Source organism: Meleagris gallopavo, chromosome 1 (assembly GCF_000146605.3).
Source record: "Meleagris gallopavo isolate NT-WF06-2002-E0010 breed Aviagen turkey brand Nicholas breeding stock chromosome 1, Turkey_5.1, whole genome shotgun sequence".
Classification (NCBI taxonomy): domain Eukaryota; kingdom Metazoa; phylum Chordata; class Aves; order Galliformes; family Phasianidae; genus Meleagris; species Meleagris gallopavo.
The window spans coordinates 110,289,218-110,314,576 of NC_015011.2; the positions used below are offsets into that span (position 1 = coordinate 110,289,218).

The 25,359-nt window shown below is 40.1% G+C and overlaps 1 protein-coding gene across 2 annotated transcripts in view; it reads left to right on the forward strand.

Annotated features, from left to right (window-relative positions):
• The window catches only part of PARVG (parvin gamma), a 36,593-nt gene extending 13,864 nt beyond the window's left edge, over positions 1-22,729 (forward strand). Inside the window, exons 1-13 of one of the 2 annotated variants that reach the window (XM_003203008.4) lie at positions 1,125-1,284; positions 5,733-5,834; positions 6,315-6,379; positions 9,057-9,159; positions 10,061-10,201; positions 10,601-10,716; positions 11,954-12,009; positions 12,811-12,833; positions 14,273-14,334; positions 14,442-14,510; positions 15,459-15,560; positions 19,428-19,500; positions 21,469-22,729. In XM_003203008.4, coding sequence (XP_003203056.1) covers positions 5,756-5,834; positions 6,315-6,379; positions 9,057-9,159; positions 10,061-10,201; positions 10,601-10,716; positions 11,954-12,009; positions 12,811-12,833; positions 14,273-14,334; positions 14,442-14,510; positions 15,459-15,560; positions 19,428-19,500; positions 21,469-21,548 — 969 coding nt within the window. In that variant the 5' untranslated portion in view covers positions 1,125-1,284; positions 5,733-5,755 and the 3' untranslated portion in view covers positions 21,549-22,729. Of the gene's footprint in view, positions 1-1,124; positions 1,285-5,732; positions 5,835-6,314; positions 6,380-9,056; positions 9,160-10,060; positions 10,202-10,600; positions 10,717-11,953; positions 12,010-12,810; positions 12,834-14,272; positions 14,335-14,441; positions 14,511-15,458; positions 15,561-19,427; positions 19,501-21,468 lie in introns of those variants that run through there. The other variant, XM_010724930.3, reaches the window with a different exon arrangement.
• The last annotated feature ends 2,630 nt before the right edge of the window (positions 22,730-25,359 follow it).

The following is a 25,359-nucleotide window of genomic DNA, read 5'->3' on the forward strand; positions in this document are numbered from 1 at the left end:
AAGAAAAATATGCCCATCCACCTTTTGAGACTGTTCTTTGCCCTGTCTTGCACTGCATTGCATCTGAGGCTTTTAAGAAAGAAACATGAGTTGCTAGTTGAAGCACGGAGAGACCTAATAACTAGATAAATTTCCCAAATTTTAGTTGTTCTTACTCCCTCTCCTGCTGATAAGAAACTAGATTTCAGAAGTGCAGCATTTCCAGTTGTACTTCTTTTGGATTTTACTCCCTACGTTTCTAGGCTGTGGCATGCACTCCTATGTAGGTTAAAATGTACTCTTAGTCTTTTCTGAATTGATATAATGTGCTTTTTTTCTGCTTAGAGAGTATGCTAAGTTTGTACTTCGACTCCTAGATGAAAGTTTGGGAGTTAATTTCTCAGTTACTAAGAATTCATAGCACCTGGAAGTCTGTTTTCATCTCACTTTCCTTTACCCTACTTAGCTCATGCTGAACTATTAGTTCTCATCTATAGTGTGGAGCTAAAGACAGAAGTCAGTCCCTTAATAGTGTTAAAACAGACTGGCTTAATTAGTGTGGCTGTCTCCTTTCTTGTTCTGGGATTTCATGGAGGACTGCAGAGCTATTGCTTTTTTATTCTGGAAGACTGTAAGTGATACCTGAAGGAGATGTCCAGGGAAAGTGATGGTTGTTGAGAGCTTTCTCTCCTTAATCAGTGGTAAAAAAAGGGGAGGCAGAGTATCAGATCTGCCTAGCAGAGGTAACTCTTGTACCAGATGAGCATCTGGGCACTGGTGTGACTAACTAGCTGTCCAAGGACAAATGAGCTCATTTCCTTCTGCCTTTCTACTTTTGCCAGGTAGGAAGAAAAGTGCAGATTTGCCTTACAAAATGCTCTAAGTGCCATGAGTAAGAGGTGTGATGTATCGTGATGATTTTATCTGTCACTGGATCTTTTATTAAAGGCAAAGAAAACATGCAGTGCTGTGGACTAGCAAACGATATGGTGCTATGAAACAATGACAGTGTCTTGCTTAATACCTTCTGGCATTTCAGGAGTTGTGAGGATGCATGCTTCCTGCATTTGTATTTCTGTTTATTGAAGTCTCCAGCAGGAACTCAGCACGCAGACAATGAAGTTCCGCTTATGACTCTGGTTTCGTTTTCAAGTACTGTCAGTGCTGTGTGGTGCAGCTTCTACCACGCACAGTGTGCGTGCTTGGTGCTGCCCTGTGCAGGGGCTGCAATGGAACCAAGCCCCTGAGCAATTGCATCGCGCTGCTGTGACAAAAGCTTCTAGAGAAATACTGAAGAATTGAACAGTAAGTTTGCGACTCGTTCAGGGGAAGTTTTGGTGGTTTTTTTTTTTCAGCTGTAGAGCTTCGTGCTTCTTCGTGCTTTCACATGGATTGTTCTTGCTGAGACAGTGTCTCTTTTGATGCTAGTGACTAAATATTGCTCTTTGAAAAGTCTGATACTGAACAAGGAAGTAAAAATAGGTTTTAAACTGGGTGCACAGTGCATTTTCTCTTTTTTTATTTATTCTGCTTTTTTGAAGGCAGAAGTGTTATCACTAGCATTCAGAATTGGGTTTTGTTCGCTGTTTGTGTGATCTGTTTAGAAAACTGCTCCTAGGAAATGTGTTCATGCTGATGCAGAGCGGGGCTTTTGTCTTGTTCAAACAGGAAGTTCAGCAGCTGAAACAATTTGGTAACGTCGGTGAGTGCCTGTGTATATCCTACAGTCAGTTCACATGTCCTCTCACCAGTGCTTTATATCATACGTCAGGGATATCTGGGAGTCAGACTGTGAGAAGACTTGAAGTGAGATGAGCTGATGTTGATCACTAAGAGAATGAGTTGGTTTATCTGTCATTGTTGCAGCATTATGCAATAGTCCAGTTCTCGGCCTACCAAAAATCCACCACGGCAGGTGGTGCAAGAGGAGTACAGCAGCTGTTGCTTTTAAAGTGAACAAGCTGTGACATCTCAGTAAAAGAGAACGAAGGACCACATAAAGCCATTTCATTTGAATAGTCAATAATTAAAGCTCAATTTTATTAAAAAATTCCACTGTGAAATGCCACTACAATCAATATTCAAACAGTTGTCTCCTGGAATGATCTCTCCTCTTAATAGTGATAAATAATTCATGCAGGAGGCCAGAGAAAAATAGCATGTCTCTAACAGCTCTCGATAGTGAATTTGAGCACTAGACTGCAGAGGTTATGGGAAGCATGGAAGCTTTCAGGTGAGAACCAAATCTCCCATCCTTTCCGATTTCTCATTAACAATTAAACCCAAGGACGAGTCAAAATCCTATTTTGTTCTGTTTCATGCTGTTTCTGCAGAAGGTTACCTTTTGAAAGGCCACTACCTAGGATCAAGCCTCACAGCAATGAAACTTGTCACAAGAGACTACTCAGGAGTGCTAATTATTAGTAACAAGTAATGAGTCTATTAAATGCTAAGGAGCTGCAGTTCTTAGCCTCTGAAATGGCAGTTGGAAATTAGTGTAGGTGAATGCAAAGTGAAACACGTAGTGAGAAAACACAATACTGGTTCTACAGATAAGTGATGGCTCAGAGCAGGGTGTTGGTATTTAGGAATAAGATCTTGGAGTTTTAATAGACAGTTCTGTTAAAGTGTCAGCTCAGTGCTCAGCAGGGATCAATAAAGCAAACGATGGTAGGAATTAGGAGGAAAGGCAAGCAGAACAATGCAGAAGGTATTGTGGGCACCGCCCTAAACCTGTGCAGTTCTGCTTCCTAGCAATTCAAAAAGGTTGTGGTAGCATTGGAGAAGGCTCTGAAAAGGGTAGCTCAGATGATCAAAATTACAGAATGGCATCCCTGCAAAGGACATAGGGTGTGCTTCTTTGTGGAAAGAGATGATTTGAGGGTGTACTGTAGCAGTGCAGTAACATAAAGATGTGAAGAAAATGAAATAATGGCTCTCCACTTAGGTGTAGTGGGGCACTTCAAGGAAGTAGCTAAGGTCAGAGCAAGCAGAAGGGATGTGTTTCCTTATACCAGGTGAAGATATGCTCTTCAGCTCCTCACTGTTGAACAGTGAGAGAGGCATGCATTCATGGGCAGGCTGGGAAGTTCATGAGAACTAAGTATTTTGATAGCATCAAGTTATTAGGACCCAAGTTTTGGTTTAGAAAGGCTGAGCAGCAGGGTGTTGAAGCTTGTGAGCGTGTTTTAGGGAAGTAACTTGTGAACGCTTGCTCTATTTTCTTTTTCCCCAAGCATCTGACTTTGGGTGCTGCAAGGGACTAGCATCATCCAAATGATCTCTGATATCAGGTGAGACATTTTGTCTCACCCAGGATGGCCATTTTACCATTCTGGCTGAGTACAACACACAAGACCTAGTCCTTGGAGTACATTAACTTTTGTTAGAGTAAATTCTTAATTTCAGACCCTTTCCTATAGGCTTCCAAATATTAAAGGTAGCTTTCTGATGTCTGGGTTCCTTGGCCAAACAGATACCAAGGATGTGGTAAGGCAATATGCCTTATTTTAGTGTGTAAAAATTCAAAGAAAGTGTAAGGGATGTGCAAGTTGAATATTGCAGTGAAGTTGAGTTGGTAAGTTGTGGTTTACATGGATTATTACATAGGGCTTTAGAGTAGAACTTTCCAAGACAAAACAAGTGCTAGAAACCTAATTTAAGTTGGACGTAGGTTCCTCTGTATTAATTACCTCTTTCCTCCTACTTTCTCCTCTACACAGTCTCATCTCAGATAGTTCAGTTGCTCCCCAGGCACTAAATGACTCAATTTCTCCTAAGTATCTTAGTTTATTATCCACGTTTCTAGTGACAACATTCAGTTTTGCAGCCATAATGACAGTAATTGCATTGTGACTCTTCTTCCTTGATGGTTTGTTGGGCTTGTATCTAATTTGTTTGCAAGACAGCTATGCAAAAGTATTTGATTGCCTCTTCCTACCTATAATCGTGGCTTGGCAAGATCTGTGTTAAAATACACGTTCATAGTGGACTTTGACTGGAGTCTTTAATGTACACTGAGAGAGTCTGCAAAGGAGGATTATATGTTTTGGAGTGTAAAACTACCAGAGAAATACCACTTTGGAAACTGTCTCTGGGCAGTTGTGCAATGGCATTTGCAGCAGCTCTCTTGCTCCAGGAGCAAGAAGGGCTATGAAGATTGTGAAAGGTCTTGAGGGTAAGGTGTCAGAGGAGCAGCTGAGGCCCCTTGGTGTGTTGGGCACAGAGCAGAGGAGCTGAGGGGAGGCCTGATGGCGGCTGCAGCTCCTCACAGGGAGCAGAGGGGCAGCGCTGAGCTCTGCTCTGTGTGACAGCGACAGGGCCCGAGGGAACGGCATGGAGCTGTGTCAGGGGAGGGGCAGCTGGGGGTTAGGGACAGGGGCTGCACCACAAGGCGGTGGGCATGGAACGGGCTGCCCAGGGCAGTGGGCACGGCCCCAAGTACCGGAGTTCAATGAGCATTTGGGCAAAGCTTTCAGATATAGGGTTTGGATTTTGGGTGGTCCTTTGTGGAGCCAGGAGCTGGACTCTATGATCCTTGTCAGTCCCAACCTGGGATATTCCACGATTCTGTGATCTGCTGAAGTTAACTGATCTTTGGTTTACAGAAGAGCTATCCTTTTTGTATAAACTTTTAAAAGAGACTACTCAGGTTCTACTACTTTCTTTACTTTAGTCTTTGCCACGTTAAAGCATCCTAATTTTCTTAGTCTTGTGGACTTGGCTGATCAACCTTTACATAAACATACAGACTGCAAAAGCAAGCACTTAAATCAGAACATTTCCTACCACTTCAGCATCCTGTAGAGCCTGGCTCTGTCTTTCGTGTTTTGTAGGCATCATGGAACAGACTTATGTACGCATGGTTAAAAAATCAGACTTGTCTTTGCTTGTACCGTGGTTTAATTCAAGAACACTAGGGGACATCTTTGCCAGACCCTTCTTCACAGATCGTTACTGGTGTCAGGGTGAACTTCAGTTTGGTAGGACATATGTGGAGGGTTATACAGCCTCCCCACCCTGCTCCCACAGCTCCATTCTCTGCCTTCTGCTGTCCTCTGTGCAGCTCCTAGCCATTTTAGAAAAGCATGCCTGTAGTACTGTTTGTTGACAAGGTATTTTCATCTCTGTGTTGTGTATTTTGCCGTTCTGCTTTCATTCAAAGATGGCTAGGCTGCGTAGGGAAGTCATTCTCCAGTCTGTGTTTAAAGTACAAATCGTTGAGAAGCTGTGCAACTTAATTTAACATGAAGTTGAGGTTGTATACCCAGAAGGAAGCTGCTTTTTTTTTTTTACACAACCGTTCCAGATGGTTTAGTAAAGGAAACTGCTTGTATTTAAAAGCTTGTGTCTAATTTAACTACTGCATTCTTGATTTAATAGTTCTTAAGAATCAATCATTTTTATATGTATTGATATCTAGAAGCTGAAAGCTTTTTTTTAATGTAAATTGAAAAAGGATTTTACTAATTAATTCAGATGAAACAATTGGTTGGAATTAAGGCGAGTTTTTGTGCTTAAGGGCTTCCTTCCCTACATTCTGATTATTAACAGAAAAAATGAAGCTTCTTTTTAACTTTACTTTTTTTATACACATTTAAAAATTGTTTTCAGATTGTTTTTAGAAGTAATCCATAGGTCATTAAATAATAACTAAAAAAAAAGCCCTTTCATTTGATTCCTTTCTAACACTTATTTTCTTCTATTCATGCCTTCTTTACTCATGTTCCCTTTTACTCTGTATCTTTTATCAGGTAACCAGGAGTGAAAAAATACAATGGACACAGACTCCTTAAATGCGTTTACACAGCCTGCAGCCCTTAATCAATTCCTCGTTGAGAATGTCATCACTCCAGGTACGTACTTTGTAAACCAAGACAGAAAAAGGTCCAAGGAGTGACCTGAAGAGATAAGCAGAAAAATTGTAGTACAAATGAATTGTGTATTTTTCAACAGTAGTCTCCTGGCTTCATCAGCAGCAAGTAAATGCTGTGATGTGCATGTAGTTTGGTCTCTGACCTCTTGAAGCAGATAATGAAGAAGCAACACAAGTCCTAGCTGATTCTTTAACTGAAATTGAAATTTCATACATAAAGGTCTGCCTATCTTTTGTTTGTTTCCAGGATTGTCCCTCTAGATTTATTGATTTGAATCACGTTGAAATATAACTTCTGACGGCAGTGTTTTGATAAGCCATTTTCTTCCTTACGGGGAATCAATTGAAATAAAAAATGGCAATTTCTACATATGTCAGTTAGTGATACTGCAGATTTTATGAAAAACTTGCACGAGTCGTTTCTGATAATTGTAATTGATCTTGTTTCTTTCCTTCATAGGAGAGAAGAGGAAACTCATAAAACCCACCTCAAGCAACAATCCCAAACTGGAGGAATTAAAGCTGGTACAATTTCTTTTACTATAGTGTTTAACTCTTACCTGAGATTGCTGTACTCTGCCACATTGCTGCTCAGTCATGTAAATTACTCAGCTCCTTGGTCCCAGACCCTCACTCTCTAAGGGCATGGGCATGTCCTGATGCTGGCACTTGGTCTTTGTCAAGTACAGTTCTAAGCTTAATGTGCTGACACCACACAGAGTGGTCTCTGTTGTGCGTAAAGTGGAGAGCGGGTTTAAAATCTGGGATTCTTCTTACATGACCTCTCCCATAACTCAGGACATGTGTATGAAGGAGCCAGGTGCTACTTGGCTGTAGCAATAGTGTAAAGGCAATAAGAATCCATCCAGGACAGCCAGCTGTGATTGAAAGGCAATCCATGTCAACACTTGTTATGACTAACAGGAGACGTTCAAGTACATTGAAGTTGGTTCTCCTGATCCTATGATAACAGGCTGTGGAATTGCTATGGTGATGGTCAGCAGTTTTCTCTTGTCCTCTGCCTTATGCCTGCAGCACACTGAAGGCTGCTGGCTTGGTGCAAGCTAAGGTGCAGCCTGATGGGTTAATAAATAACAGAATAAGGAGGAGTGAGGATGTGCAAGTCACCAGTGAAATTGAAGAGAAAAGCCCTCAAGCTGTTGTGCAGTTCATTGTCTGCTTGAGGTAGCTGTGACGGATGAATCCTATTTCACGGGAAAGTGCTTTATTTCAAAGTAATTTTGAAAATTTCCCCTGTGCTTTCAATCACTGTATTTTTCTAGTGGCATAGCCCAGGGGAAGGCTAGCATACTGAAATTTCCTGCAAGAAAAGTGGTGTGTCTCTTTTGAGACTGACACTTCTTGCATTATGGAGATACTAAAAGTGTTAGAAATATTACAAAAACAAGCTTAGGCTTTGTGCTGTTGTGTGTGTTATATGGCATTCATAAATCCATAAATATGTGTGCTTCTTTATTATGTTTTCTTAAACCTTCATGCACATTTGATCAAAAATATTTAATTTCTGTGTCAGGCTTTCACAATGTTTTTATATGAAAGAGGAAATCTTGAAAGGTGATGCTGCGAAATGCAATTATGTTGTCTACAGAGAGATTGCATTTGTTCTTTCCAGACTACCAAAAATGAAGAGATTCCTTTCTATATGGAGATTTCTGTGAGCTTCAGTGCTTGATTTTTTTCCTCTCAGAAACTCCTGAAAGAATGTTTGTCACTGTCTGTCTTCTCTGTGAAAGATGATGAGGTGGAAATGAGGACCCAAAGGAGGGCATCTTCCATGTACCATCACGGCCACTGCTTACCCTCTTGATCTGAAGTGTTTGTGGCTCTTTTGGAAAAGAGCTTGGGATGGAGAGGGGGAGCTGTGGAGATCCTTACTTAACTTGGAAGAAGACGGTCTTGCATTACATTTTTGTTCTGAAGCTGGGAGCTAAGGAGTGTGAAATGGCTTGCTGTAGTTACTGTAAATATTGAAGAATGTGTAAAAGAGAAGATGGTTGCTTTAGAAGCCAGTAGCAAACATCTTTAGGTATTCCTTTTCTCTTTTCTCAATTTATTCATTTTTACACACTACTCTGCTCTGCAGCTGAATGGGACCCCAGTAACAGAACTTGAAAGAGTAGTCTGAGCTGCAGGCTGTGGTCGTGGTTGTGAAGAGCTGAGATACCCAACGAGGAGTCTCATAAGTCTATACTTAGCAGTACTTTCTGCTTTTTGGTGTTGCCTGAACCATGACACTTGGTGTGCATGTCTAGCCCTTGCCCACCCATACATCACCAGGGCTTAGCCTGCAGGAGCAGAGCTTTCTGCTCTAGAAAACATCAGTTACTTCTTTGTTGAGGCAGTATGCTACACACGCTTTGTCAGCTCCTCAGTTCGGGAGAGTGCCCAAGCTGGACATTTTTTTCTCATGCAGTTTCAAGCATCCCAGAGGTCAGTATTTTTATTTTTATAAACTGTTTCTTATATTTTTGTTACTGCTGGCTAACTTACAGGGACCTGCTATGAATTATCTCTTACATTTACATCAAATGAGGAGATCACCCATACAATATACTCCAAGCACTCACTTGCAGCAGTAAAAATAGCAATACAAGCAATACATGTCCTTTTTCAAGAGATTCTTATTGATAACCAGCTGGGGCTGCTGCTTTTAATTCTGCTTCAGCAGGTCGTCTTGCCTTTGTATTAGCATTTTTGACTAAATAAGGAATGGAGAAATGCTGAGGAGCTCCTATGGTCTTGTGCGTGCAGGATATAGCCCACAGAATGAGAGAAGGCTTCCACAAACTTTTTTCTGTGTGTGAATTCTCTGATGTGTAATAAAGGCAGGGGTTGGAGGTCTACTGTACTGACTTCTCCCTAATGGAAGTGGCAATAGGATCTGCCTTCTTCCCTGTATAGCTATTTCTACAAAATTCATGAGAATACAACTTCGGAGGCACCTGTCTCACTTAAAAGTTTGCCCAGAAGTGGCCAATGAGCCTTGTATTATTAGGAGGAACCAAGTAACGCTTAACTTCCATTTTCTTTAAAAAATAACCAAGAAGCAAAAAGGAAGTAGAGGTTGAAAGCAAAATGAAACATGAAATAAGAGACTAAAGAAAGAGGTGAAGCATGGCATAGCACTGAGGACTTGTCCAGACAAAAGTGTAATTGCCAGCTGTTTTGTTTTCCTCCACAGCTGCTGATTGACTGGATTAACACGACTCTGAAAGAGGAGCACATAGTAGTGAAAAGTTTGGAAGAAGATCTGTATGATGGGCTAGTACTTCATCATCTCATGGGTAAGCTGCTTCTGAGTTAAGCTCGCAAATAAATAGCAGAAAAACTTTACAAAAGTAGGATAAACATACTTTTGAATGGAAAGAGCTGTGGATAAGTCGTGATGAAGGCAACTCTGAATGGATGCCTGGTGTTCCACTGTAGTCTTAAGCAAATGCAGTTTGTCTTCTCAGAAAGTCTTTAGCATCAGCCAAGAGCACAAAGGCAAATAATGATGCTACCAGAAATATCAAATGGGATCAGCACAATGATTTGTATGTTTTCCAGCTTTTTTGTTTTGTTATGTTTTTAAGTTTCAGGTCTAATACTCCGAATTGATGAATATCAATTTATTAAAGATGTGATCTCTTGGAACAGCCTCTTGGTCCATTTGTTTCTTCATCCTTGCTTTGCTTTTCTTTTTCGGGGCACTCCTTTCAAATCCCATCTCCTTTTCCTCAAGGTTGAAGACAGCAGAGTGGCTGTCTTCATTATTTTATTGGATTAGCTTATTTTCATAGATTGCTTGTTTGAGCAATGAGCTGGGATTTCTTCTTTGTGTGAGTTGATATGGCCTTTGTGCAGTACCTACAGGAAGGATTCATGTGTTGAATTCCTGTACATTCCCCTAGGAAAAGGAGTGCTGTGGAGTGCTGGGGATGGGAGATGCTGCTGTAAGGAATGGGCTGAGACCTTCAGAGTTTTACTGAGTTTACTTGAGGCTATCAGAGAGAGTGGGAGTTTGATAAGGCATATGCTGGTGGGCTGTGGGTCTGAAGTGTGGAAGCTGTTAAATAGTACTGGGCATTGAAAACAAGACTCTGTGTGCTTTGCTGTGATTTTATATTGATTTTTTTTTTTTTTTTCCCTCTCTGTGATGGTGTTAAATGCTTCCATCTTCTTTATGTGGGCTCTCTGTCAAAGAAAATCTAGGATCTCTCAAGCTGGATGTTGACAAGATAGCATTAACAGAAAAAAAACAGCGTCAGAAACTCTCTGTGATTCTGGAAGCTGTGGCTAAGTGTTTGCAACTGGAAGAAAGTCAGCTGAAATGGAGTGTGGAAGGTAGGTGCAGCTGTGAAACAAGACAAAATTAACCATCCCAAGGCTTCCTCTGCTGTAAGACTGCTGTGAAGCAGTGGAGTGCCAGAACAGTAATTAAATGACCTGTTTGCAATTATTAGTTGAACCACAAGTGAGACAAGAATATCTGTCCCTGACTAGGTGCAGCTGTGTCCTCCAGGTATGTGGTTTAACAGCCTTTAGCATCCCTGTGAATGTCTCATAAAAAGGACTTTTAAGATGTGTTATTGCTGAATTGTGATGTGATAAAAATCCCAACTTGATGTCCCATCTGTGTTACTGTGACTTTGGGATGCTCTGTGCAGGAAGATCTTAGGATATTACAGTGAGGTTTAGTTGTTCTGCACAATAAACTTTGTATTCTTTCTTTACATGCTATAGCTATTTTAGCAAAGGACTTACTGAGCACACTGCATCTTCTGGTGGCAATAGCAAAGCACTTCCAACCCAGTCTGGATTTTCCTCCAAATGTTCATGTGGAAACAATCACCATTGAGGTATTTATGGCTTTAATATTTGTCACCGAATATCCTAAAAATGTTTCACAAGACTTCGTTTTATTTATAATTAAGGAGAAATGTGTGTGCAGCAGTAAATGGGAGACTTATTTTCTGTGAACTGTGTCTTTCAATTTAATGACTAGACTATAATTTTTGAGCTTAGTTCAGATGCTGTAACTTTAAAAGGATAGAAACACTATATTACTTTTTCTCTTTGATCGAAAAAAGGAATGGTCCAATCTGAAAGCAGATATTGATATCAGTAAAGAAGCAAAAGAAGAAATTCTGTTCCTGCTGTCTCTAAATGTTTTAACATAGAAGCCTGCGCTTATTGAACATGACATTAGTTTCTTTCTGTAGGGGTAGTCCTTACTGTCAGTTGGAGTCATATTTTGTTATTTTTCTCTATGAGCTGAGATTTGCATGCTCTCTCCACTGTGTTTCTTGAAGTCAGCTCTGGAACTTCAAGAGAATATTCAGAAGCCCACGGTTTGAGATACAGTTGCAAAAATCAGCACCACTACATCACAGTTTCAACAGTTCAGCCATTCTGTTGTGTTTTGAGCCCTGCACCCTGTATGGCGTTACCTAGAGTTTTCACTCTTTGAAGGATGATAACTGGAACAGAGACCATACATAGACTTAAAATACATTTTTCATGTCTGGAGGATTCAAAGTGTCTGGGAGGGACAACCTCTTCAGGGGCCATGTCCCAGCCTAGCACTCAGGAACAAGTAGACTCTTTGATTTCTTAGAATTACTCTAATTACTTGTCCCTTTGCAGTGCTCAGCTGCTCCTGTCATGTGAATCCTTCCCACCAGTGAAAAGTCAGACTCTTTATAAAGCAGTCCTCCTACTAGTGCCCTGTGTGGCTGCAAGTGCCTCAGTGCACAGAAATCAGGAGGGATTATCTATAAAACCACCGCATCAGAAATGAACATTAGCCCAGAGAGAGAGAGAGAGTGCTGTGGTAATGGAGATGGTGGGGTTTTGGTGGTGAGCTGTTTCTTCACGAGAGAAATTAATGGTCCTGAAGGGAACAGGTCATTCTTGGTTGAAGAGAGCAGAAAGGAGCAGCAACCTCTCAAAGTGCCTGTACTAATTGTGCTGGACTTCTTGATCAATGCTCTCTGGTAGTCATTTAAGGCAGCAGACAGTTCATGAAAGTGTCACTAATGCTTTCAGATTTTTTTTGCATAACAAAACCAAAAATACATGTTTTCTGTTTAACAGAACACCTCCAAAGGATTAAAGACAGCAAATGGGGTGGAATATATCACAGGAAGCAAGTAAGAGGGGATATATTTGGTTTGTACACTGTCAATCAGAAAGGAAATATTGTGGGTGTTTTTCCCCTTAGAAACAAAAACTATCTGATATTATGATGATGACAAAAAGCATAAACCCAGGCATTCATATGCATGTTCTACTTTTTATTTAAATTTCTCTAAAATAACGTATATGAGTATTTATGAGGTTGTTATTGCCATGGAATATAGTAATAAAAATAGTAATAAACATCCAGTACTCTAAATTCACTGTAAAATAAACAGGAAATTTTATAAAGCCACAGTGGTTTATATCTACTATTCATTTATTTCTATTGTGTCCATACATTAAGAAAATGGAGGCAGATTTTTGCTTATTCTGATGTTGATGAAATAAGGTTTGGGCTTGCTGAGTTTGTGAGGTGTCGCAGGATACCATTTTTACACCAAGAAAATATGGCCATCATTCCAAGAACCAGAAACAGACTTTCCTACTGTCATCTTTTATATGCTAGAACATCTTCAAATTCTAATTTCACAAGCAGCTTATTGCAAGAGGTTATTATGGGTTGTGTTTATAAAATAAATGTTCATTGGTCTGTGGGCCAGTTATATTTTCGTATGTTTCCAAGTGTCTACACGGATATACAGTGTGCTTAAAAAGTGTCTTTTGGAAAGTTACTCTGACATAAAGTTAATGGCACTTTGTACTGTATCTCCTGCTTTACAAGGTGCCTGATGGCCCAGATAAGCTTTGCTTATGAATAAGATTAGTTCTGTTGAATGCTTTTTCTAATTGTTTCCTTTTTATTGCACCTCTAGAGAGAATTCAGAAGAGCAGTCAAGTAAGTACTGGCTTTGCCAAATCCAGCATTTCTCCATTAAGTATTATTATGCCACAAAGTGGGATCGATTTTTACCGTGTGATAAAATCATTATGTTTCCCCTAGAATTAGTGGAGACTCATTGATTTCTCCTGGCATTTTTCTCCAAATGTCTTCTCTTAAAGTCTGTATATTCAGCACAATATGGCTTGGAAGCTGGACAGTCCCTTTGCTTGTGGGCTGCAGGTGGGAGGTGAGACAGGGAATGATGCAGTGAACCGATGACCCAGCAGAGAAGCCCTGGATGGGGACAAAATAAGCCTTGAACTAAAAGAAATAATTACTCTGTGCTGATCTCATTCTCTCTGTTGGAACTACTTATGAACACAGTGCCATGAGAATTGTGTTCCTGCCTCAGTAGTTTCATTGTCATTTCCTTTCTGCAGCTTTCAGATAGGATTCTGAAATCTGATGCTTGGTTATGGATGGCAGCTCACTAAAGCAAGCAGACTCCTTGGAGATTTTACCTTTAGGGCTTTTGAGGGCTGTGAAACACTTGAGGTGAAAATTGTCCATGTGTGTGGAGCCTACAGAATGTCTTAGCACTGCCCAAGCTTTGGCTTGAGGCTTTTGGCTAGCACACCATGAGCTGCTCCTTGCTGCTAAGAAGCATTCTTCATCCCTGGTGAATGGGTGCAAACGTTTTAATTCTCTGCTGAGCCCTTTGTATTAGCATTTCATACTTTGCAGAGGTGCAAACTGTATCATTTAATACATGTTTATCACTTATTCCCCTGACTGGCCTCTAGCCTGGGCTGAAATAGTGAAAAATACTGTAATTGAGTATTTCTTCCAAAGGATTGATTCTGCTAGAAAAAGAAATCTGAAATTCACTCTTCAGAATGCTGTCTCCATCTATTTTTAACATGGCTTGCTTAACAAAGACTGAAAGGAGTCTCATAGCACAGCTCCAGAAGAGGGCTCTCTCGTTTGTGAGACTGCTGCAGGTTGCAGACCGGCTCTGAGGTGTGATGGGAATCCATTCACCTGCTTCCCAGCAGGGAGGGAGGGCAAACCAACTAAGCTCCTTCACAGCGGAGGCTTCCCTGCTGCTGACTTTCCGGAGGAACCTTAAGCAGAGGTGCATTTGCCTACCTGCACCCTAGAAATCTATTCCTCATTTGGTTTTGCTGCCAGAACTGGTGCAGTACAAATCTTGAGAACATCTGCAGGTAAAAATTACAGAGCTGAATGAATTAAATTTGGTATAATCAGGCTAAAGAGAAGCTTCTACCTCTGTCCTGTGTTAAATCCAAAAGCAGGATTTTTTCCCTTCTCCCTAAAACGTTTTTCCTCCCTGGTTTATAAAGTGTGATTACCTTTCTCCTTCTCAAGCCATCTTAAGCCTGTGATGTGACAGTTTATTCCAAACAATATCAATTAATGTTGTTTTGATACAGCGGATGATGCCTTTGATGAATTATTTAGCCGTGCTCCTGAAAGACTGGATGATGTAAAAAAGGTAATTTATTTATTTATTCCTTAACAGAATCAAAATATGTCGGGTGAAACATAATCCATGACTCCACTGGAAAAAGTGCTCTTTTATTCCTCTCCTGTTTTCTTTAGGTGTTTTTGCAATTCGTCAACCAGCATGTTGAAAAATTGGGATTAAATGTGAAAGACATGGAATCTCAGGTAGCCTGCACTGAACTGTACCTTATCATTTTCTGTCATTTATTTGAGTGTTTCCTCTTACCATTGGGATCCCTCCTTTCTGTAGCATCAGTTTTAAACTTAGCAACATAACGATTGTATTTAGCTTTGGGTTAAGATATTGGGCTTCAGTGTCTGAAATTTGAGAAACTTCTAAGAAATGGAAAAATACAGCATTGTACTGAATACGTTCCTTCTAATGCTACAGGGAGTCATTTTCAAAATTGACTGAACTCCCATCTTTCTGAAGTAAGGCTGATTTCTGACAATTACACTGAAAGTCAGGTTGGTTACTGGTGTTTAGTGATCTTTAATGCGGGGTTTGCTGAAGGGTAGGAAGGCTTGATTTTATTTAAATGGCAGAACTCCATCCTTTGAACATCAAGCTTCCTTAGAGTCCGTCAAATTGCAGAAGTACTTGCTGGGCAGCTCAGGATCAACTCCCATGCACAGGAAAGAGAAGCTCCATCACACCTCCACTGTTCTTGGGGATGGAGCAAGGACGGGGAGAGGTCTCAGGGGTGTCCCTGATCCTTTTTTCTTTGCTTCCATGGACACATCACTATAGCAGCTGGAGAAATCAGCCTGTGAGAAGGGAAGTTCTGGGAGGCTTTTGTCGTAAATCTTGGACACTGTGCACAAGTGTATTCATGTGTTTGTCACTTGTGGCTATCTGAAGTCTCGTCACATCTGGAACAGTTTGTTTTAATAGCAGTCCTTTCACGAGGTTGTATTTTTTTTAATGTGAGCTTAGGAGCCTTATGTAAGTATGTATGAAGCGTGCTGTCTGAGAGGTCGAGAAGGATGAGTCATTGGGCTGTCTGGTTGCCAGAGTACCATTGCAATTCTCTTATCACTGGAGTGTTGTTTATCTTCGGAATTTACTAAAAGCCCACATAATAAATAATATTCAAATCATTCTTCTTCCAGTTTGCAGATGGAGTTATTTTACTTCTGTTAATCGGACAACTAGAAGGTTATTTTCTGAATTTAAGGGATTTCTTTCTGACTCCAGCTAGCACCACAGAGATGGTAAGTTGTTATTTAATCACTTAGAACCCGAAGCTTCAAACATCTTGTGTGTTTATTGCTTCCATATGTCAGAAGAGCTCTGTGTCTTGCTGTAGCTGCTGTTGCAGTATAAAACCATATACACACACGGTATTTGCTGGTAATGCTTTGGGACAGTACAAACGCATGTACTAGGTGCTATTCAAATGCTTTGGGACATATCTTCTTCAAAAATGTATTGTCTTATGTGATGTGAGCTATTCTTAATTGCATTTATTTATGCAGATGCATTCTTCTGAAGCCTTCCAGTTAAAATCAGAGTCTCTTTGCAGCAAGGAATTGGTATGCTATCCTCCTACTAGTCTGTCCTACAAATGACATTGTTACACGGATGACATATCTTGCATAACAGAATTGGATTCATATAGCTTTCCTTATGCCATCCTAAAAATATACCATAATTGAGACATGACCAGAACATTTTGAAAGCCCCTTCTGTACTTTAGAAGCTCTCGAGAATGTACCTCCTTCCTTCCCCCAAGGCTGGGAGCTGTAATGTACCCAGCTGTTCTTGCCTGGCTCCATTCTCCACCTCTACCAGGCAGGTTTTATCAGAACTTCCAAAGAAAATAGTAGTATCAGCCAGAAGCTAGTGCATGCTGGATTGCTGGTGTGAATGCCCCAGCCACAGATCCCGGATACTGAAATGTTTTGAGGCATCTGAGATCTTTTCAAATTGTTTCCAATGTTGCTAAGGTCATAGGTGTTTCTGATGTGGCTCAGTTGCTGACGCTGGTGGATCATGCACACTTCCAGGAAGCTGACCATGAAAACTGTTATTTATGTTGATGATTTTATATATGCGCATGCCTTTGCACATAAAATCAAAAAAACTTTTTTCATTTGGGTCAATGAATGGCTCAGAAAATCACAGACTTATGGTCTAGGCTGAAAAGCACCATAATGATCATCTAGTTGAAACCCTGGATGTTTTTCCTGGGTTGTATTCATTTAGGTCTCTGAAGATGAAATGTTTCATATCCGTTGTGCTCTAGAGATATCTGAGAAGGGAATCTCTCCTCTGATGTGATTTGCATTCAGGGTTTTCCACACGAATGTCGATTCCCAGTCTCACTGCAGCTCATCTCCCCAGGCACTATTTATCTGTGATGAGAATTCTCAGAGATCCCTTCTTCAATAATAAATACTTCTGTGGAGATCATCAAAGCATTTAAAAGTACAGCTGTCTGAGACGTAGGTTCAGATTTTGTCAAAATTGGTTGACTGCTAAAAGCATTAGGAAAATTCAGATTTTATATCTAAGATGATGGAAAACAGATTTTGAAAAGTTAAATAAAATCAAAGCTTAAAATATTTCCCTTTCTCCTCCTCAGTTCTCAAAATTGTGTTCTCTGGTCCATTGAATTAGGAACAAACTTTCGACATTTTCAGTAACTTCCTTCAGAAGAAGTCAGCGAATATTTTTTCATTTAAGATTTTGTAGATCATGTTTTTCTTTTTGTATTAGCCCTATTCCGACTTGCATGGATCTCAAGAAATGAGATGCCTCTACATTTTAGGTACAAACCAGAGCTTAGAATTCCTAGTTCTTACCCTACTTCCAATGGTCACTAGCCCCAGAGGAGGTTATAATGGGACTACGTACTGGTTCAATTCAATACTATACATCCCAGCAATTTCATTTTAGCAAAATTGCTTTCAAGAGCTTTATTTTCTGTTGAATACTTGCCAAAGCGCTATTTACTGTTTTTCTTGTCTGATGTTTATTACAAGAAAAAAAGCAAGATGACAGTACAACTAAAAATATTGAACTACCATGGTTCAGCTGTCATTTGAACATAAAATATGTCTTTCAATCCCCATGTGCTGTCTTACTCCCTGCCATTTTAGACGTTAATTGATAGAGTAAAGTATGAAAATATAACCTTTGCTGATATTTAAAACATGTCATTCATGTAATAAAAGTGTGACAACCACACGCACCATTGAGATCAGTGCAGTGCACCAACTTGCTTTTAAGCTGGAAGCTTGTAGTTCCAAACTGATAAGTGTGCCTCGTGAGTCACAAGGAGAGGAAACTGGAATGGAAGTTGTGATACCAAGAAGAAAAATAGAAACAAAAACTAATGGAGAAAGGGAGGATGGGAGCTGATGCTGCAGGGGCAGGAGAGCTGAACAAAGTGGAGCTGAAATCCTGGAGGTGACCGGCCTGCAGGTGCAGCAAGTCTGTGCTCCAAGTGGGTTACTTTTGTTCAGGTTTTCTGGGTGTCTCTTACAAACAGCAAGGCTTATAAGCAGCTGTAAATCAGGTAGGTCTTCATCTGGGTGCTCATGTCTATAGAAAATCATATATCATGAGACAAGGGATAGAGTTATGAAATTATCAAGCTGGAATGAAGGGTCAACTTTGTGTGGCCAGGTGATAAGTCCTGGGAGGGCCTCTGTGCTTATCACAACTGTGCAGACTTGGTATTTTTTGTCAAACCAATCCCAGAGCTGAAATATCCCAACCATTCTGATTGCTGTCAGATTGTAAATCCTAGAGAATTTGCCATCTCTTTTGAGTGTGGAAGTGCAGCTGGAAGGAACAACTTACTTTTCTAAGTTGCCTTTTTTAGGTAATTATCAGTATTTCTGTTTGAATATTTACTTTGAAATCTGCATGTTTCCTTTCCTTGCAAATCTCATATGCTTTAAGGAGGAAAATGAGACCGTTTCACCTGTGCTGATTCAATAAGAAAACATTTGATTTATTCATTCTGATCAGAAAAATTGTGTAGATTGGTATGAGCTTAAGCTCTCCAGTCTGCTGAGCATGAGAGGAAGAAAACAAGCTCAAATTCTCTCAATCTCAGTTACTTGTAAATCACAGAACCAGGTAAAACATAAATCTATTGCTTCGCTTCAGAGCACACGGTTTTTGCTTGGCTTATGCATGTGGGACCCCAGTGCTTTTTGTCATAAGATAATAGGGAACAGCGTGGCAGCATTTAATGTTGTACCTCTTGAAGGATAAATTGCTCAGTAGCCTAAGGAACGTACAAAGAAAATTTGAAGTTCTTACAGGCCTTGTTACATCATTAGAGGAAGAGATCTTGCTAATTACCATGCAAGTAAATAGCTGCCCCTAAGCTGTAAGGAGCTAGTAAATTGAATGTTATATTATTTTGAAATATCATTCATCATTACTGCATATGCCTGTGGTGCAACTTTCATGTGGGAAAGAGAGAAAAACAAGTGAGGAAAAACTGGGAAAAGAAGCCCAGCCTTTATTCATAGAGGTATGCTTAATTTCTCAGGAGTAACATTAAAGGATATCATCACTATTATTACATGCGTATACATCTTTATAAGTTAAAGCATAAACCTCACAAATATAGCTGATCAGAAGATTTCCAATCTTGGTAATACTAAATGAAATACAGACAACTTTTGACTTACATTACTTTTTTTTGTTCCAAATATGGTAAGCATATGGGCATTGTTTAAAAAAAAAAAAAAAAGTAGAAATAAATTCAGTGCATTTGTTGGATCCAGTTGTGAATCTATTCTGCTTTCCCTGTGGAAACATCCATTAACAGAAGACTTTCTCATGCAAGGTCTATATTTAAATAAATGGATTGTTATTCCCACCGCATGGGTGGGATGCGTATTGCTGGAGATGGATTGTGCATCTGATTTTATATGATAAATGATAGAAATTCTGAAGAGCACTCCATCAAAAGTAAAGAGATGAATATTAGTGTGTATTTATGAATCAGTATCTTATTCCAGCTACTAGAGAAATACTTCTAAAACCATGCTGGTTGTTATGCTGTTAGATGGACAGTATTTTCTGTTACACTAATCTCTCACTCTTGTCAACAGCTTCACAATGTTAACCTTGCGTTGGACTTGCTAACGGATGGAGGTCTTCTCAATTTTTCTGTGAACTCTGAAGGTGAGTCATGGCAAACAGAATTATCTGGAGTAGCTCTGCTAATATCCTGGCTAGCAAAACAGGGTGATTGAAGAAAGTAGCTTCTGCAGTGTGACACCCATGCATTTCATTATATGACTGACCCATAGTTCCTTGTTCAGAATGAATAATAATACAGCTGAAATTTATTTTTTTTTTTATTTCTGTGCTAAAGATGTTACAGTATTACAGGTATACCAATTACACTGAATTTAAACTGTTTAATAAGTCAGTGTTTGTCACAGATTTAGAAGAGTGGCAGTTCTTATTGAAAGTATAGCAGCTGAGTTGGAGGGAAAGCCGTTTTCCTATCTCATAAGAAGCTTAGGTGATACAAAATCAAACTTGTTTTATATGAGAAGACACCTTTCAGAAAATGTACTGAGAATCAGAAAGACTGACTCCTTTATCCAAACCCAGAGTGGCTGGTGGGTCAATCTCCAGAACATGACATTCATAGGTCTTGGTTGTTGCTCTGCCTAGTTCAGACCTCTGAGCTGAATCTTGATCTCCGTCATTCAAGTGAATGCTTGTATTGCTGAGTCAGTGCTTTGTGCCTGATTTTACTGGGATGTATGTTCCTGTTCCTCTCTCACCTTGCCAAAAAAAATTCCCTTGATTGAGTCCAACTTTCCAACTAAAAAATTGCCCAACAGAACATCTTTGACCAGCTGCTCATCCATGTGCAATGGGGATGTGGGATGCAGCTGCATTAATGAGTTCTCAAATAGCACAAGAGAGGGTTGTGTCTGCTCAGACTGACTTCTTGCAGAGGACAAGGCACGCAACCTCAGCCTGTCATTGCTCCCACAAGCTCAAAATCTTGTTGCTGAGTAAGAAAATCAAGTGTTTGTTAAAAAGAATTACCTCTTCCATTGTTAGTTATTCATCAACAAGTCTATGTCTGTATTTAATATGGAACCTAGTGCATTAAGGAGAGGGAATGACAGAATATAGGACTTCCTATGTTTTCATTTTTGTTTTCTTTTTCCTCTAACACTTTGGTGATTCTGGAAATTTGTGTGATGAGCATGTATGAACTGTGGGCCTTTTGCCATATGGCATAGAGCTATGAGTTTAGAAAGCTATTTATATTAAATACGAAACAAGTAACTGGCATGAGCTCAGGTCTCCATGCTGAGATCAACTTTTTATATGAAAAGAGTTAAAGCCTTGCTTTTTTCTTTCCTCTGACTATTCTCTTCTGCCTCAAATACATATTTGATCATTAAAAAAAACATTGGTGCCAACATCCACAGATCCTTCAGCTTCACAGGGAAAATTGTCAGTTAGTAATTGATTTTAATATGACTTAGGGGTACTACAGCTATACCACTTACTGTTCGAGGATCTCATCTAGTCGTGTTTCATTGTTTCTTCTGATGATTTACAGCAATAGCAGAAGAATAGCAAACCTCTATTAGTTACAATCTTCCGTTGCAATTATTAAACACAACAGAAGGTTGCATAACAAGAAAGTGGAAGCTGAAAACTAAAATCAAGAAAGAAAACAACCAACAGCAGCAAAACATGATCGAAACATGACAAAAAAAATAGTATCAGGCAATTCCCAGTATGATTCATACTGTAGAAGAATCAAAAACAATGAAAGGTGTATGAAAAATGAAAGGTGTAAAGTTCTATTAAATTATCTTCTTTTTCTATTAGAGAACAAGAGATAAGAATTATTTCTTGCTATACATTATTTATCCTGTCTTCCAGCAAGATAGTGCAGCGAAGGTTCTTTCTCCTTATGTTCATTTAATGAATAAATATTTTTCTGAATTTGTTGTTCCTATTTTACTTCTTGTTGCAGTTAAACTATGTAGGTTTGCATTATAATTGGGGAAAGTTGGAAGATTGGTTTTGGCAGTGGCAGAATCGTCCAGTCCTCCGATTAGGATTGCTAACACTTGCCATCTGGTTGTGTTCCTTCTTGTGTATCCACAGATATTGTGAAAGGAGATCTGAAGACTACAATGCGGGTTCTGTATTGCTTGTATTCCAAATACAAGGCTAAAGAAACATGAAGAGCAAGGCCAAGAGCTTAGATTGTCTCTTTTTCTTCTTTTTCTCCTTCTTTCCTTTTCTTCTTTTTCTGTGCTAGCATGTCATGGTCTGGTTTTTGGATTCCCAGCTCTGTTTGCCACTGTGTATATGCATGCACTTGTGTGTGACACTTGCTGTATTAACACTGCATATGCAAGTATGTATTTGTGCAAAGTTTCACATAGATGTCCTGAATAACTGGAAGCATGTGCATGTCCAGGGCCAGTGAATTGTGTAATTCTGTGACTGGAGCAACAGTTTATTCCAACGGAAATCTCCTCATGCTGCAAAGAAGTGTAACGTGTGCTTGTTTGAGACTCTGGATTCTTTGCTCCTGGAGATGAATGTGGAAGCTGTTATTGCAACCTCCCTGCTTTTTTGTTTCTTGTTCACTCTGAAGAGGGAGAAGGCCCACCATGGCATCTCTGGGAAGGTTACAAGTACTATAGAAGTTCAGTTTACGCAAGTGGTCACCTGTTGTCAGATGGAGCATGTGGACTGGACACCAGAAGAATAAGTAGTTAAAGTGAAGTTGTTATTTACCAAAGCAGTTAATGAAAGTTTCATCACTTGCCTTCTCCAATCTGGAAAAGGGACCAAGGATCACATGCTGCCATGAGATTGCAGTAACCAAAGGGATCTCCTGCATAGCTATGGAAGAATGCCGTGGTTTCTTTGACAAGCTAATGCCAAACTGGACAGCTCTAGCCTGTTGCAGCCCTAATGTAATGTGTTACTGGTGGGAATGCTGATTGCCACACCAAGCACTTTACAGAAGAGACTGATGTGACTGCATTTCCCTCCAGACAGAGGTTGTAGTTGCTGGCCAATTCTACAGCTGGTAGAATTAGAGCCTATCCTGGATGTGTGGAATAAAACTCTCAGTTTCTGCCACTTCCAACAGTATTCTCATGCTGGGGGCTTTCAAACTCCTCTGGGACCCTCTTAGCAGTGTTTGTCTGACAACAGTCCCCATGCATCCCAGCAGGACCCTCTACCTGTAACCTGCTAAAAAGTCATGTGAACCGTAACCCTTCTCTTTCTCTGGTGTTTTAAATCAGAACTCTTTCAAAACCTCTGTCTGCTCCCTTAACCTTAAAGTTATTGTCATGTTTGTATTGCATAAAGCTCGAGATGCAATTAAAAGAAAGTTTTGATATTATTTTGACTTCTCTCTAAACTGATTTAATTTCATGCAGTCGGTGACTCTGACACTTGATCTCCGATCCAATCCTCTATCTGTGTAGTAATGGGAAACTGAAGCATGCTGAGTGTGAGTAGTGACATTTAAAGATGAGAATTTGTTGTGTCTGGTTCCTGATCACCCAGACAAAGAAAGATCCTTAGATAGCAATAATGAGAAGTCTTTAAGTCCTTTCTTTGAAAGTGGTAATAATGCACAGCAGATAAAGGAAAGCATTCTGCAAACTGCCATGAACATAATCCCTTTTGTGCTAATAATAATCTCATTATGTCTTCACAGAGCAAAATCCAATGTGTGTTGCCAGTGAACTAGAAGATCAAGTTGCTTCCCTAGCAAAAGTTGCATTTGCTATTTCTAAAGATTTAAGTGAGAAGTACTTGTTCTCTCATGTGCAGTTCTCTTATGTCTCTTGCTTTATTCCTTAATGGGACTCAAACAATTGGCTAAGAAACCTTAGTTTGTTCTTACTTTGCAGACCCCTTCTGCTGAGGCTGTAACTTTGCAAGCGAATTGTGCAGTAAGTCATTACTGGGCAAATAAAACAGGGATGTTGTTGATGGAGGACAGGAGCAAGAGGCAGGAGTGCCTCTGGGCAGGGCATGACACAGCACAACCTCCTCCACCAAGGAGCTTAACCTGAATCTCCTCCCCACTGCTGGCGATCACAAGTTTGTTTCCAGTGTATGGCTTTTATACAGCCTCTGGGGGATGAATTGGTGCTGCCCAGCTAGGTGGTTATCAGGGCTCGAGGAAATGCAGACTTTTCTTGGCATGCTTGGAGTTTTATGGTCTGTTCCTCTGGTATAAGTAGTCTGGTGCTTGTGTTTTGGCAGATTCCTACTGGGGGAAGTTTGATTCTTGGTATTTAATAGAAGGGGCCGTATGCTCTTCCCAACATCAGTTGGTCTAAACCCTGTAATAAACAAGTCATTCCTTTGAAAATATTCCAGGGAAGAAATGACAGCTAGTGTGCCTGAATCAAAAATACTGCAAGATTGAATATGAACATTTTAATCTTTTTTTTTTTTTTAAATGCAGCGAGCCAATTTATAACACACTTGGCATCTCAGAATGCTTTGATAAAAAGCCCATGTTTGATTCCTAAAACACACTGCAAAATATTACTAATCCATCATGCAGGCACCCGTTTCATAGTCCAGTTCAGAATTCTCAAGTATACACTATTTACATTTGAGGTATAGTCACAGACTTTGCATAGTTAAGTTGTAGAAACAGATTCATGGAGATTATTCCAACAGTATGAAGCTGGAGAAAATGGGAATATGTAATATTGTTCTAAGATGTTATTTTTGCCTAACATCAAAATATCTTGTTTTTCTTTTCTGTTAGAACTATAAATTAATGAAAAATAAAGCTGCTCACTGTTTAATCTGGCAAATAAACCATGATAATTTGAATGAACTAATTTTTCTGTACAATCTATTTAATTCCCATAATCAAGTTTACCACGTTTGTGTTTAATCCTAGACAATAAGACACCCTGAAATCCTAGACAGATGACACACTGGAACAGGTTGCCCATCCCTGGAGGCATTCAAGGCCAGGCTGGATGTGACTCTGGGCAGCCTGGTCTGGTGATTGGCAACCCTGAACATAACAGGGGGGCTGAAACTAGGTGATCATTGTGGTCCTTTTCAACCCAGGCCACACTATGAGTCTATGAGGCCATTTTTGATGGAAAAGCACAGTAGACTATTAAGGTATTGAGTTTCTTATTTATAGTGCCTGTAGCTAGGTGTGTGATGATTGCTAAGTCACTGCCTGAGCCAGTGATCGAGCACCTGGTGAAGGAACACAACCAGCCCTGGGAGCACAGGTGAAATTCCTGGTTTCACCCCTCCCTAAGCCTCATTTAAGGGCTGGCTGCCAAAGGGAGGGATCTCCTTCTATTGGAGAGTTTGGTGAGTCCTGATCCTTAGGATAGGTAAATGACTCCTTTCTTTAACTGGCTTGTGACCATCACTCTTTTTGGGTGATTTAGAACTGATTATTTGCTATTGCCTTTCCCTGTGCTAGATAAGCAAGTTTACCTGCAGTAACTTCAGCTTTCTGATGGGGTTGTTTACTGGCTGTGTCAAACAGTTTCTGGGGAAGCAAATACAGTCTGTTTCTTTTCTAAATAGCTAATGTTTTGTCTGGGTATTTTTGAGCTGGAGGAAGGTCCTGCAGGAGCTTCTGGTGCTGTCCTTGTCTCAAAGGTATGTGACTTGCAGCTGTGTAACAAGGCTGAGAACTGGAAGAGATCTGAAGTGCTTTGATTCCTGCTTGATTTCATTTTTCTGTTGTCCTGTCTTTCTGATGTACTCTGCTTAGAGTATAGGTCACCTATAAAGCAGACATGAAGTGGTGAAGGTCTGTGGAAACAAGAGTGGGTGCCAGGGCAGAATTACCATGATAACACAAGGGAAGTAGCAGATGCACAGCAGTTTGAGGTACGGGATCAGACTGTAGACCTGAGAGCAAGCTGGAGCTCTGTCCCTGGGGTCTGGACTTCCCCTCCTGCAAGGCTACGTGGCCGTTTCTTCATGCCCTTGGGTGGGTAGAGCTCTCTGATGGGCACCTTGCTG